At 50.7% G+C, this 14,245-nt stretch overlaps 1 protein-coding gene across 1 annotated transcript; it reads right to left on the bottom strand.

Annotated features, from left to right (window-relative positions):
- Window positions 1-1,203: 1,203 nt before the first annotated feature.
- Window positions 1,204-13,677, bottom strand: LOC116944261 (uncharacterized). Its single transcript, XM_032957781.2, has 11 exons — window positions 12,977-13,677; window positions 11,722-11,862; window positions 10,669-10,867; window positions 8,279-8,460; window positions 7,466-7,624; window positions 5,914-6,013; window positions 5,478-5,635; window positions 5,176-5,277; window positions 4,182-4,268; window positions 2,419-2,534; window positions 1,204-2,196 (listed from the first exon to the last, which is right to left on the bottom strand). Exons 2-11 carry the CDS (start codon window positions 11,770-11,772, stop codon window positions 2,136-2,138), a joined length of 1,215 nt encoding a protein of 404 aa, XP_032813672.2. The 5' UTR covers window positions 11,773-11,862; window positions 12,977-13,677; the 3' UTR covers window positions 1,204-2,135.
- Between the last annotated feature and the right edge of the window lie 568 nt (window positions 13,678-14,245).

The following is a 14,245-nucleotide window of genomic DNA, read 5'->3' as shown; positions in this document are numbered from 1 at the left end:
ATTAGACATCGAGTAATGTCGAAGAATGACGTCAGACCACTTGGCTAACACATTTCGTGTGTGACGTCACGACCAGAGAATTCAGTATTTTGGGTTTCAATGTTTATTGGGGCGTTATAGGGAATGGGCTGTGAGCAAGTGATTCAGCCATTGTCTATCACTGCTGAATGAATGCCTCCAATCGTCCTCTCAAATCTGTCATCTCACATCTTTCATGACTAAATCTAGGGGGCCGTCCATAAATGACGTCACGCACCTAGGGGGGGGGTCAGACATTTATGACGATGTGTGACGAGGGGGGGGGTTTGAGAAATGTGACGTCACGTCAAAATGCGCAACTTTTTGACGATTTTTGACCCCCCCCCTTCGTCACACGGCGTCACAAAAAGTCAGACCCCCCCCCCTCAAATATGACGTCACAAAGCTCTGCCCCCCCGCCCAAAAAAATAAAACATGCTTCAAATCAAACTATTGTCATTGTAGTGCGTATTTAATGTGGCGCTGCACTCTGATGTTGTAGGAGAAAACATTTATTAAAGTCTATTTCATTAAGTAGAACGTGTTGTCTCTATGTATTTAAAGTTGCGCATTTTGATGTGACGTTACATTTCTCAACCCCCCCCCCACCTTGTCACACATCGTCACACATGTCTGACCTCCCCCCCAGGTGTGTGACGTCATTAATGGACGCCCCCCTTTTATTTTTTGGGGGAGGGGCAGAGCTTTGTGACGTCATATTTGAGGGGGGGTCTGACTTTTTGTGACGCCGTGTGACGAAGGGGGGGGGGGTCAAAAATCGTCCAAAATCGCGTGACGTCATTTATGGACGGCCCTTTGGGTCTTATCTCCGACATCTCTCTTCTCCCCTCTTCTGAAATTCCCCACGTGGTCAAATGAAACTTAAAACTGTCGATAGCTTGCACATCCCTCCCCACGTTCAAATCTTCTTCAGTCTCAACTCACACATATCCCTCTCTGTCTCTCCTACTTCTCCCCACGCCATCCCGCTCACTTCGATCCTGCATGTAAAATTCCACTGGCCATGGTTAATAAATGCACTCACGCAATGTTGAGAACAATCAAGACAACAAGAACCAGACGCGTGCACACAGTTTACTGTTAATCAGTGGCTGAGCTAGATAAATAAACCATATCCATGCATGTCCCGCTCTTAACTGAATTTTAAATGCAGCAAACTCAGGCCAGAGTTACACAGTTTAATAAACACCGTAATTTCTATCAACCAAGCCGACATTTTGAGAATATACGCATATATAGCATTAATACGAAAAATACTTGAGATTTCGAGTAGGGTACAATACCGGAGTGGTTGTATCGCTTTTACTTCGGATTGGCAACTTGAAGGCACAGCAGCACACATCCACACACACAGCGCTTGAGGTCAAAGCAGCAGTGGGCAGACTCTTGAATAGACCTCAGTACAATGTTTATCAGCGTTCCATTTTGGGGGAGTAGTAGCTCTCGCTAAGGCTGCTATCTGCAGAGGGCCGTACATTAATAATAACAATGTACCTACACTTGTAAATATCACGAATAACAGTTTTCTGGGTCTCAAGAAGGGAGTGGCATCACCTCATTGCACCCTCATTGGATCCGCCACCGCCTACGCCTGCCACAAGCGAGTGGCACGAATGCTGTAATGGCACAAATGCTGTAATGGCACAAATGCTGTAATGGCACACAGGATCGTTTACTATGAACGTGACAATTCACCCTAAAGCGATTCAATTAATTATCACGATTCGGCGTCACAGTTCGCTTCAAGAATATCTATTTTGTTGGGGTCTAGTTTTGACTATTTAGCTCGCTCGGTTCTGCTTCTTGTAATATTCGCGAAAAAGTACAATGATGTACTGTAATTGGTCTTGGACAACCATCCCAATGCAGGAAGAGTCTGGCTTTCCTGGGTAATTTTATGTTTTCATGATTCGTATCCAAAATTCACTGCAAATATCGTGAGCATAAGAATGGATTTTACCCGATGAATCACGGTGCAGGTACCTTCCTATTTCTATGACCTCACACACACTGGCTTTCCCTCCCATGAAAGAGGTACACTTGAGGTTCTTTAGTTGTTGATGAGGATGCTCAGGAGCAGGGAGCTTCGCTTTTCCTCAAAAAGGTAGCTCCTCATCTCGGGGGATGTCCAGCTCCGCTTCCTCGTCGGGCGCTGGTCTGTCAGGTGACAAAACAACGTCACAGAAAATCAGGGCCAAAGTGTTAACCGTGGCGGGGAATTCAACAATGGTCACCGGGCACCACCACTCCCCCCAATTCAAATATGAATCAGTTACAATAAATGTCCATGCCCCCAACTCCCCGCCACCCCAGCCTGCAGGAACGGTGCTGCCCATTACTGCCCATGGCATTGCGGTGATGGGCAGGTGATAATCTCACTCGCGATTGGACGGCAGGAGCCAGGGGGACGAGTGGAGCTGCTTCCTGGCCTGAGCCGAGAGTTGGCGAACCTCCCGCTGCAGGGCAGGGATCCGCAGGCGCAGGGCGACGACCTCCTGCGGGGGGCAAGAGGGATCATGACGGGTGGGAGCAGTGGGGATGCATGTGGGCACCGTTCACAATAATGACAGAAAGGCTTCCACGAGAGGGAGATCTAGAAAGCCCTTGTATACGACACTTGGCATACTTACTCTTTGGTTCTAGTCTCGTCCCTTCACCTGATGAAGGCCGCTTGTGTTGTGGCCGAAACGTCGTAATTTTTGTTATTTTATTTTTTACCTACGTGACTTTACCCAATAGAACCAAAGAGTATGGATCCTAGCAGTCACGAAAGCTTTAAATCTAGAACTTGGCATACTATTCCACACTTGCCGGACATCTTGGAAGAGGCGGGGGTACTGGGTCTTTACATCACCACATATGACCTGCGGATGTACCCATTTATACTGCCGGGTGGATGGCGGTGGGGGGGGGCAGAATACAAGAAGCTTGCCCATTGTTTCAACTGCCGCGCTGCGAAAATCAAATTGAAGCGGCGACCTCTGGATTTCAAGTTCAGTGTGCAAACCGTTACATCATAGCCACACTAATAGGACCCAAATCTAGCAGATATGGGTCCTATATACATCTGGCAGTTTGCCAGCATTGGCTCAAGCAAGACTGACCTTGCAAATGAGACATTGAATGTCGAAACCAGACCAAAGTTTGCTTTTGTTGAACCAATCCTGCTGATTATGCACCCCAAGAAGACCATGCGGCTGATGGGATATTTAAAAATATTGTTTTTATTTTGGAGGAAAAGATTTGTGATGGAGGCGTATTGTCCGATGTTGTATTTCGTTACTATAACGTACTGTAACGTTAATGTAATCAAACACTGTTTTGACTTAAAACTTTCGTGACTGTAGGGATTCATATTCTTGGTTCTTTCGGTAAAGTCACGTAGAAGGGAAAAATTTGATTGTTTCCCTTTCGGTAAAGTCACGTAGAAGAGAAACAATTTTATTGTTTTATTGTTTCCCTTCTACGTGAAAGAACCAAGAATACAAACATTGTTTATTTTTTTTATTGTACATTACAACCCCTGTTAAATCCACTGTTAGAAGAGAGCCGACCCACGACGTGTCAGTCATGGAGGTTGCTTGACCATATTTCACCACGCTGGTCAGTGAGGATTGGAGAAGAGATTTGGGCACCCAGGACCGGTTCAGATGTCACTCACCACTGGTGTTGGCTGTGGCTGGGAATCAAATTCAGGACACTGGGTCCGTAACACAGGGTACGACTAACCACTATGCCACTGCTCCACCCCTAACGCTGCAATAATAAGATATTGATAGCTATGTTCATCATCACGTCAGCTCATTAGCAATGATGGAGCAACATCACCTTGACATCACTCTTCCTGTGTATTTTTATTTGTCAACGCAGTGACTTAAAAAAAAGACATTTCCTATTCATGAAGCTGCAAACTTATGATGAACAGCATGAGACTCACAACCAAAGGAGCATACATGTAAAGGCTATTTGTTCCTAGGGTTGGGTTGCATCTCACTGCACGACTATTAAAGTCCCAGTGGGCAGCAACCTCTGTGTAGACTTGTTTGCACTGTCGAATTTCCCCCCTCTTCAGAGTCCATTCCATGGGTCTCAGTGCCGTTGCACCGCCTGCACACAATATCCGTATGCCCGTGATCTCTTACCTTCCCCTGGATCTCAATTTCCTTCCTTAAGCCCGTATTCTGGAAGCTCTTCGCCTGCAGATCATGGGGGAAATCCTCCAGGTGCTCCTGAAAGTGGGCAGACATTACGTAAAATCAACTTGCAGGGTGGGTGTTTAATCGACGGTATCAATGCTGCCTAACAGCTCATGACAAAGCTGCATGATTCGCCAAATCTGCTGCTGATCTATCCTGTTCTTTACAAACTCACCCTGGGGTCAACCTGCATCACCAAACAGCCATTGTGGTCGCAGCTTCCACCGCACAACTTCTTAACAACATCTCAGTGGTGGGCAGCGGAGCCGTCCCCATGGTACGGCAATTTGGGGGCGACCGCCCCAGGCCCCGCGCTTTGGGGGGGCCCAAGCTTCGACGTCACGGTGTCAGATTTAATACTTCCATTTTAGTTTCGAGGTGTCGGGGGGCCCACATGGTGGGATTTGCTCCTAGATCAACACCCCCCTTGTGGAAAACCCTGGTGGGCAGCATGGACCTCGTCAACAGTAAGGAAACTTTTTTTTATCGATGACTCCAGCCATGATGAGGACTGTTTGTTGGTGGCTGCTATGCGAATTTTGATTTTTTTAGACTGCGCTCAGCAGCCATGATGAAAAAAACTGATCAACAGAGTTCTGACCCGCAGCCTCGCCAATGATGGGCTCAACTGAACTGGATTTGCACTGGACAAGCGGGACACAGGGACATGAAGACTCAGAGATAGAGGAATACTGGGATACAGAAAAGTGGGAAAAAGGAGCCGTGTATGGGCTGTACTGAATGGTTTTGACACCGGGCAAGGGCACCCTGCAGTCAACGAGGTCAGATGGGGCATCTGAGAAAGCCCAGAGTGTGTAAATGCAAACAGGTGCACGCTGCTTAGTCTGCCTATATGGACGAGCCGCCCCAGAACAGTGGAGAGGTCAACTTTCGTGCCGGAGGTCTCCTCGATGGCAGGGTGCACACTCCTCCCCCCGACCTGCGCGACGCGGAGCAGCAGGGCCTCCTGGGCGAGGGCGTCCTGAGCCGCGATGCGCTCCAGCTGCTCCTCGTCCTGCCGGTGCGCCTCCGCCTCCTCCACCTGCGGGCACATCCACCGCCCTCTCAGCGCCGGCAGCCGCACACAACCTCAACATTCACGTTGGACATTGGAGGTAGTTTGACCCCGCTGGTGCAGATACAGGAGAGCCTCACCGAGTCTCAGAACTCTCTTATCAGGAGAGTCCAGAGACATTTGGACCTTTGGCCAATTCTGCCGAGTGGTGTTTTGCGCGCCCCAACCTCCTGCCGCTGCTGAAGCGCTTGGAGCTGGCGCTGCAGCTGGGCCTGCCGCGCCGCCTGCAGGGGCCGGTCCCTGCCGTGGTACGCCCGCAGCGAGCGCAGCCTGGCTCGTGCTTCCTCCAGCCGCACCCCCGCCCGCTGCACCCGCCGCTCCAGCTCTGCACTCGCGCCGGGCCGAGCGGACGGGAGAAACGTTTGGGGGCTTGTTAAACGGCGCGATGGGGGTAGGGTGTGCGAGTAGCTCCCCTGCAGAGCGAGCATGTGGACTTGACCATCAAGGTGAAAGGCAGAGTCGCAACCTTGCAATTGTTCTCTCTCGACACGACTGGTGTAATGGCCACCTCCAGAGGGAGCTCTCGAGAGCCCCACCCTTGGGTATTTTGGACGACTCTTACAGATATTCCAGGGAGACCGCAGCATTTGTGGCCGAACTTACCAGCTACGTCCTGTCGCATTGCGTCCTCAATTCGCTGCTCGTTAGCGATGGCCTCCGACATCTGCCGCCCGTGAAGATCCTCGAGGAGGGCTTGCGCATTCTGCAGGAAGGAAGCGGTCGGCCGAGGTCAAAGTGGTATTTCCCGCAGAAATGCAAGGATGGCCTCAACATGAGAAATCCCTCGTCGTGTGCACGCAGAAAGTAGGAGAGCGCTTCATGGAGGAGAGACATCGATATGTTGAATTTGCAAAAGGGCATGCGATGAGGACTCGGGGTACATTCTCAGAGGTGCAAGCCCGATGAAGGAAGTTCTGGAAGAAAGGATGTGGTGATGACGCGGTTTGGTATAATATGATAATAATTCATTGTTAACTTGGAATGCACGCGACGGTATCCACTCACACTCGATCCAATATCGACAGAACATGTAGAGTCCACATCTTTGCTGTACAATACCGCCCTCTCCTGGCAGGCCATGGTATGACACGTCGACGGCGGATAATGTCCATGTAGCGCGTTACGATGCGATGTGTGATGATGCAGTGTGCGATGATAATAATAACTACTATAATCACCCAGGAATGTCCTTAACGCTGGTGACGTCACTCCACATCGACCAGCCCTCCTCATTAATAATCATGAACAGGTTACATCCTCCACATGGACCCCCCCCCCCTCATGAATAATCATGAGCAGGTGACGTCCTCCAAATGGACCCCCCCCCCCCACTCCACATGGGTGGGCGAGGCGCCTCCTCCCCCCTCCTCAGCGTCAACTTACAACCCTCACTACAAAGGCAGAACTCTCGCGTCACACAATCTCCATAACGCTGTTGAGATATCGAAGTAAAAAGGACGTCATGATGAACAAGGGATTATAACCTTCAAAATTAAATAAGTCTGTGTCACCGCAGCCTTACAAATTGCACACGAATGGATGCAATGAATATCACGTCGCGATCTGATTCAGATTCATTGAAATACACCTTTTCTTGGACGGGCAAAAGGCGAGTTATTCATAAAAGACAAACGAATGTGGATTTGGGATTCACCTCTGGAAGGGTTAGGAATGCTAGGTCGAGGGGCAAACATTAATTAAACGATACGTGATGACTTCAAGGGATGGATGCCATACTATAAAACAATTTAACTATTTCTATTTTACCAGGTAAGACCTACTGAGCTAAATAGCTGTTTTCAGAAGCAACCTGGCCACAAATGATAGCCCAATGAAGTGGCTTATCACGTGGGAATTATATCAGTCAAATACTCTAAAAGCACGTCGATTATAAATGTGGAGGGAAAAACCAGAGGACCCAGAGAAAAATCCACGCGATCATGGGGGAGAACATGCATACTCCAAATAAACAGGTGCTAGGGTCGGGATCGAAACCCACGAACCTGTATACCAGACGAGGTAGTTAAGATCTCACCACCACCGTGGCACCCCTGTTCGATGGCTCCCTCCTTACAGAATGGAGGGAACCATGGAGCAGCCACGGGGGGGGGGGGGGGGGGGGGTGGGAAGCTGACAAGCGCGATCCCGGCGGCACCTGGTGTCTCTGGAGCTGGGCCAGTGTGGCGTTGACGTCTCGGAAGGCCGCCTCCTCCGCCTCCCGGGTCTCCTGTGCCAGGCGCTCGTTCGCGGCCTCCAGGGCCTGGATGCGTTGGCGGCGCTCTGCGACGACGGCCTGCCGGGTCTCCGCCAGATACTGGCCCGCAGCGCACACACAGCGGTGTGACGTCGCTAGCGGGTCACGGGGCATGCCGGCTCTTGTTGATTTCGAGGTTTTTTTTTAACCTTTTTAAATATTGAAAAGTTTTGCCCATTGTGTTACCAGTGTTACGTTACCGGATACATTTTCTCTTTGGACCTCTCGAAAATACTACACGGAGCTATCTCTGAGATGCCCTCAGGTGACCTCTGCCCAACACGGTAGGGGCAGCATTTTCTTGTCACCTGCATTGCTGCAGAGATACATGTTCATCGGATGACAGTCAAACCAATATTTGTAACTCTCAAGAGATAATATTTTGCCACTTTAAGTGCAGAAACAAACTGGTGACCAGACTGAGACCATCAACTCACTGCACTTGAGAACACAGTTTCATCAGAGGTGGCTGCTTGGTTTCAAATCCAGGATCTCAGCGGTGCCAACTCAGCTGTCTAACCTCTAAGCCACCTGGCCGCCAGCTTTCAGGATGGTCGACATGGGCGCTAGTGCAAGGCATTCAATGGAACCCCCCTGTTCATTTACATTCCCCCCTCTCCAACGCCTGGGCCCCTCCAGCCCATTGACCTCAGTGCAGTTGCACGGCCTTGCACACACGGTGGCTACAGTGCGAAAAAACTTCAGCATACATACCTCCAGCACCTTCACGTCGGCCATCTTCTTGCACAGGGCCTGGATGTCGGGGGGCGGTGGTGGCGGTGGCGGCGGACGCTCCACCCATGGGTGGCGGCACAGCACGGAACACGAAGCGCCCAGCACCTGGGCCTGGCTGGGCCACGCAGGACCCAGGGATGGGCTCTGAGGCCCATGTTCCGCTGCCCGACGAGAATAGTTGTGAGAAGAAAATAAATGAAAGTGGAGCGGATAAAATAACAAATAAACGAATATGGAGGTGAGGCGGCTAAGTAGCCAGGAGGCTCAGAGGTCAGAGCGCTGAGCTGGCACCTCTGAATCCTGGATTCAAATCCTGGCAGCCGTCTGTCATCACAGACATCAACGTGAATGCTACAGTCGGCAGTGGTGGCACACACCTGTAATCCAGCGCTGTGGAGGCGAGGGTTGGTGGCAGGGGCGGCCCGAGACTAACTGCCAGCAACTGGCGCCCGAGACGAACCATATCAATCGGCACCCCCAAACCCCAAGGGCAGATCTAGGCTGAGGTTTTTGGTAAACTGGGAAACATTTTGCCCATGATTTCCGTTTAATGTTTTTAAGCGTATTTTATTAAACAGAGGCATAATTATTTGGTTTGTCCATCCGTCTGTCCAACCAATGTTTCTGAGGTCAGATAAAATAGAGACACGACATTTTCAGAATAGATTTGTACACGAAGCTGGACGATATTTCAGTCCGATTTACGGTGTTTATTTTTGAAGTAAATAAAATATTCTACACTGATACATTCTCAGAAATGTTGAGAAATTAATTATAATTCATATTCCCTCTGTATGTGAAGAGGAATTTAAATAATGACATCTTTATTTTATTTGTATCTATTTATTTTTTCCTCGAATTTGGCGCCCCACTTAACTTGGCGCCCTAGGCGACTGCCTAGTCCGCCTATATGGACGAGCCGCCCCTGGTTGGTGAATTGGACAAATTACAAAATGTTGCGAGACTCCCTTCCCGTAGGCATCGAGGAGGTGCAACACCCTGGCTCGCCGGCAGAATGCAGGACAGCAAAGTGTGGTCTGATATCAGGTGTCCCTTGCGTATACGAAAGTGTTAACTGCTCGCATGCATGAGTTTCCTCCGGGTGCTCCGACTTCCTAACACATGTGTAGTGACGTAAATGGTGTCACTAGGGTGTTCGCGCCAGCTACTGTTACAGGAGTGCGACTGTGCGTCTGGAGCCTCTCTCTAGCACCAGAGTAAGTGCGGCATGTCAGCCAGCCCGAAAAGGTCTCGAAGGGGGCGTAGCCGAAGGCGGAGCGAGGCCACGCCCAGGAGCATCAAGGGGCAGTCCCAAGAGCGTTCTTGGCTCGTCTGTGGAATCAAGCCTGGGTCTTCGTCTCGAGTTAACTCGCTACTCACACAGTGAGCCACATCACCTACTAGAGAACCCGAGTTACGTTCAGTGTTACCTGGTAGGGAAGTTGTGAAATAAAAGTGTTGCCTCCCAGTCCAGAGTGTGTGCCTCCGTGTTGAACACTACACATGTATAAGCAAGCACTCATTAATCCACTGAAAGCAACTGAATATGTAGAGAACTACTTAGCAGTGGCGGCTTGTGACATTTAGACGAGGTGGGGCGCTTGTGAGAGACCTCTGAAAATATGGTGTTCTAGTTAGGAAAAACTTCGTAATGTTATTGGTAGGAATTTATAAACAATACGAAACAAAACAACAAAGCATTCAAATCCTGTCCCTATGAACCTCAAGTCCACACTACACAACCCCTTTGACACTGCCAAAAGGCTCGAGCGTGTCGGCGGTGGCCCTCCTCTATTTGCACAGTGCCACCTCGCGTCGTGACGTCGGCTCATCACAGCCACTGGCGCCTTTTTAACCGCCCTGAATGGGTCTCAAACAGCGTGGCTACAATGCGAAGCTCATCGCAAGGAGTGAAGGGATATCTCTCACTCGGACTCCTTCACAGCCACAAACAAAACAAATTACTAGAAAATAATTTATCATTTCCAGCTGCTTGGAGGGGCGGTGCCCCCACGTCCCTGGTGGACGAGTCGTGCCTGCTGCTGAGCATGAGTTGGGACCGCCTCGCAGCTTGGCAGCATTCCAGCTTGTCTGGGATTCTGCTCCGCTTGTGAGATGAAATTTGCATGAACGACGCTATATAAGACTACTTATTAGATTATGTATATATTTTTTATTGATGCCACCACACCGTAACGCTACAAGGTAGGTTGTGTAAAAAAGAAAACACGTAAACATTTCAAGAGAAAATGTAATAAACAAAACAATACAAAAGTAAAGACTGCACAAAATCATCCTGGTTTATGGCTCATCCACGATACATTTTCAAGTCAATGTGAATCTCTAACACGCCGTGGGTGACTGCTGACCTGGCCGAGGAGTTGAGCTCAATTCCCGCGAGCTCCCTGCCAGGCAACCCAGGGGGTAGTCGGGCGCCCTGCTGGGGCCCCTCTCCCTGCTCGGGCGAGCCCGACGCGTGCGGAGATGGGGCAGGGTGCGCAGGCCACGCTGGGGGGCCCCTCCACGACCACAACCGCAGGGAGTCCTCCTCTCCCACCTGCTGTAGTCCTGCAGCCACCCACCAGCACCACATGATGCCCAGCGTGAGCAAACTCGACAGGGCCTCGCACCTCCACCACACCAACTCCGCTCACCTTCGCAGTGGCATTTGGCTGGCCATCGAACAAAGATGGTCACCGCATTGCGCGCTTTCGGATGGGCTTCTGCGGCCATCTGGAACACTCTTTCCGATATTAGAAAGCCACTGGATCTATGCATTTTTAAATCAAGATTAAAACTCATTTCCTTAAAACTGCTTTTTGTGTTTAGTCCTTCCCCGACACCTCTGATCAGCATGACTGGCTAAAAAACAATTTGCGCAACCACCACCATTTCCGTATCCCGAGTGCCGCCAAGACCGCTCATGCTGGCCTCGACGATTGCCACTCTCTCTTTTCAGGCCTCCTTTAAACCCTCATCACCAAACTCCAGATGATCCACGGAGGGCCGAATAGCACCTTCAAATAATGTTGGCAGACCACACGTCAGCACACATCCTGGTGTAATCCAATATGAATTACGGTTCGTCTTTACGTTAAATATGAAACGGTGTTTGCCAGATTGAAAATAGTTCCCTTTCGTACCCCATTAGCACGACTAAGATGCCTGCATTGACGGATATATTGTTTTATGGGCAGTGGCCACATTCACTTTTAAATATAGGTGGAAACTTCATTTCTTTCAAGCTGCTTTTTGTGCTTCAGTTTGTCGTCCTTCCCCGATGAGCACGGTTGGCAATGTAGGGTGCGAAAGAAGTTCAACGCACGGACATTAGAGTCCTTATGTGGCCAGGGACCGAGTTAAATTAAGTCGTGGGTCATGTCCCACCCACAGGCCATTGGCTCCAACAACTCTCGACTCACGGTCCTGCCGAGGTCCTCGCACAGCTGCCGCACGTGGCCTTCGTCCAGCATGGTCGGCGACGAGCGGCGAGGTTCAGCGACGACGAACTTGCGACTCGGCGAGGAGGGCAGCTGGGCAGGGGTTCATCGGTCTGGCTGTACCTGCACGGCGATGAGATTGAATGCCCGTTCCAGGGGGTGATGCGAGGACACACTCATGGTGCTGGTACACGAGGTGTACACGTTGTTAAATAAGCTCCACTCACGGCAGTACAAGAAGTATCAATCAACAACACAAGATACAATACACACCCGTGTAACAAGACTCGGCTCACAGGGCAGGCCACTGTGGCACTCACCACAGACGACAGCTGAGCAGGACGCACGACTCTACCAACACTCACCACTGGTACAATACTCCTCACCACTGGTACACCACTCTCACATCACTGGCGGTACAGGGCAAGCCAGGAACAGCACGTAGGACATCTCACACCACTCACCAGTGTCACCTCACTACACTCACCAGTGTCACCTCACTACACTCACCAGTGTCATCTCACTACACTCACCAGTGTCACCTCACTACACTCACCAGTGTCATCTCACCACACTCACCAGTGTGATCTCACTACACTCACCAGTGTGATCTCACTACACTCACCAGTGTGATCTCACCACACTCACCAGTGTCACCTCACCACACTCACCAGTGTCACCTCACTACACTCACCAGTGTCACCTCACTACACTCACCAGTGTCACCTCACTACACTCACCAGTGACACCTTACTACACTCACCAGTGTCATCTCACTAGACTCACCAGTGTCACCTCACTACACTCACCAGTGTCACTTCACTACACTCACCAGTGTCGCCTCACTACACTCACCAGTGTCACCTCACTACACTCACCAGTGTCACTTCACTACACTCACCAGTGTCACCTCACTACACTCACCAGTGTCACCTCACTACACTCACCAGTGTGATCTCACTACACTCACCAGTGTCATCTCACCACACTCACCAGTGTGATCTCACTACACTCACCAGTGTCATCTCACCACACTCACCAGTGTCATCTCACTACACTCACCAGTGTCACCTCACTACACTCACCAGTGTTACCTCACTACACTCACCAGTGTAATATAACGACACTCACCAGTGTAATATAACGACACTCACCAGTGTAATATAACGACACTCACCAGTGTAATATAACAACTCACCAGTGTAATATAACGACACTAACATTTGACGACACTCACCACGGCGGGGAGCAAGCGACAGGCGGGCGCCGTGGTGGTTGCCATGGCGCTCGCTTCACCCTCAACGCCGCCGCCGCTTGGCGCCACGAACCGCGGCAGGAAACCCCCTGGGGGAGCGCTGTCCCACGTCGCCTCACGGGCACAAACTCCACACAACGCGGGGCCCAGCTCTCGGCTCGCCTCGCCGTGTTTCCCCTCAGAAACGAAGTAACGAAGGGGGTCGAGTGAACGTGAGCCGCCACCACCCCTCCAACGCGAAAGCCGCGGGAGGCGAGGGACAACTTCGACCATTGACCAGGGCGGGGCGCCATGACGCCCTCGCTGCTGCTGCTGCTGTGGGGGCAGCAGTGGCGCACAACCACCACCAACAACAAGTGGCGCACAACCACCACCAACAACTGGCGCACAACCACCAACAACAGTGGCGCACAACCACCAACAACTGGCGCACAACCACCAACAAGTGGCGCCCAACCACCAACAACAACAGTGGCGCACAACCACCAACAACAACAGTGGCGCACAACCACCACCAACAACAGTGGCGCACAACCACCAACAACTGGCGCACAACCACCAACAACTACAGTGGCGCACAACCACCAACAACAACAGTGGCGCACAACCACCAACAACAACAGTGGCGCACAACTACCAACAACAGTGGCGCACAACCTCCAACAACTGGCGCACAACCACCAACAACTTGACGCGCTCCGTGTCAATGACGCGGTGGTCGTCAAAGGAAACAAAATAAACATAGGTGACGTTTCGAGCATTGCCCCTTGGTTCTGATATACAGGGCCATTATCCGGAACGTTTGCTCTGACAGCATATTTTTTTCCTGTAAAGCCCATCATTTTTTTGACGAACGTTCCAGTTTTTTGTAATTATCAGCAGCCGTACGAATTCTGTAACAATCATGGTTTCATCAGTTCCGCAACATGTTCAAGCAAAGCCCGACGCTGCTTCCGATTTTGAGGCACCGAATGTCAAAACGGGCCCAGAGTTGTGCTTGCATTGAACCAATGCTGCTAAAATTAAACACTCCACAACGGCCGCGTGGCTCATGGGGATGTGTCGAAATGAATGGAAAGGTCCCAAAAACGCAGAGCAAGGAGCTTCTGGTGGTTCGAGTTCCTGGGAGTTTGGGTCTTCGCTCAGGAGTCTGCACAGCCACAATGGCATAGCCGAGGGCTAACACTCATGGGAGTTCATTGCAGGGCGGTGGTCAAATTTGATAGCTAGCCTCTGGAGAGTGCCCCCAGT

The sequence above is a fragment of the Petromyzon marinus genome, chromosome 20 (genome assembly GCF_048934315.1).
Source record: "Petromyzon marinus isolate PM22_M1 ecotype Great Lakes invasive population chromosome 20, UKy_Petmar_22M1.pri1.0, whole genome shotgun sequence".
Classification (NCBI taxonomy): domain Eukaryota; kingdom Metazoa; phylum Chordata; class Hyperoartia; order Petromyzontiformes; family Petromyzontidae; genus Petromyzon; species Petromyzon marinus.
This window is presented reverse-complemented; position numbering and strand designations above follow the sequence as displayed.

Bases quoted from the DNA above. Each gene is read 5' to 3' on its own strand.
- LOC116944261 (XM_032957781.2), bottom strand. From the start codon at position 11,772: ATGCTGGACGAAGGCCACGTGCGGCAGCTGTGCGAGGACCTCGGCAGG. The intron at 7,625-8,278 runs GTATGTATGCTG...GCTGCGGGCCAG, and splicing joins CCGACGTGAAGGTGCTGGAG to TATCTGGCGGAGACCCGGCA. The intron at 6,014-7,465 runs GTGCCGCCGGGA...TCCTTCCTGCAG, and splicing joins CCCAGCTCCAGAGACACCAG to AATGCGCAAGCCCTCCTCGA.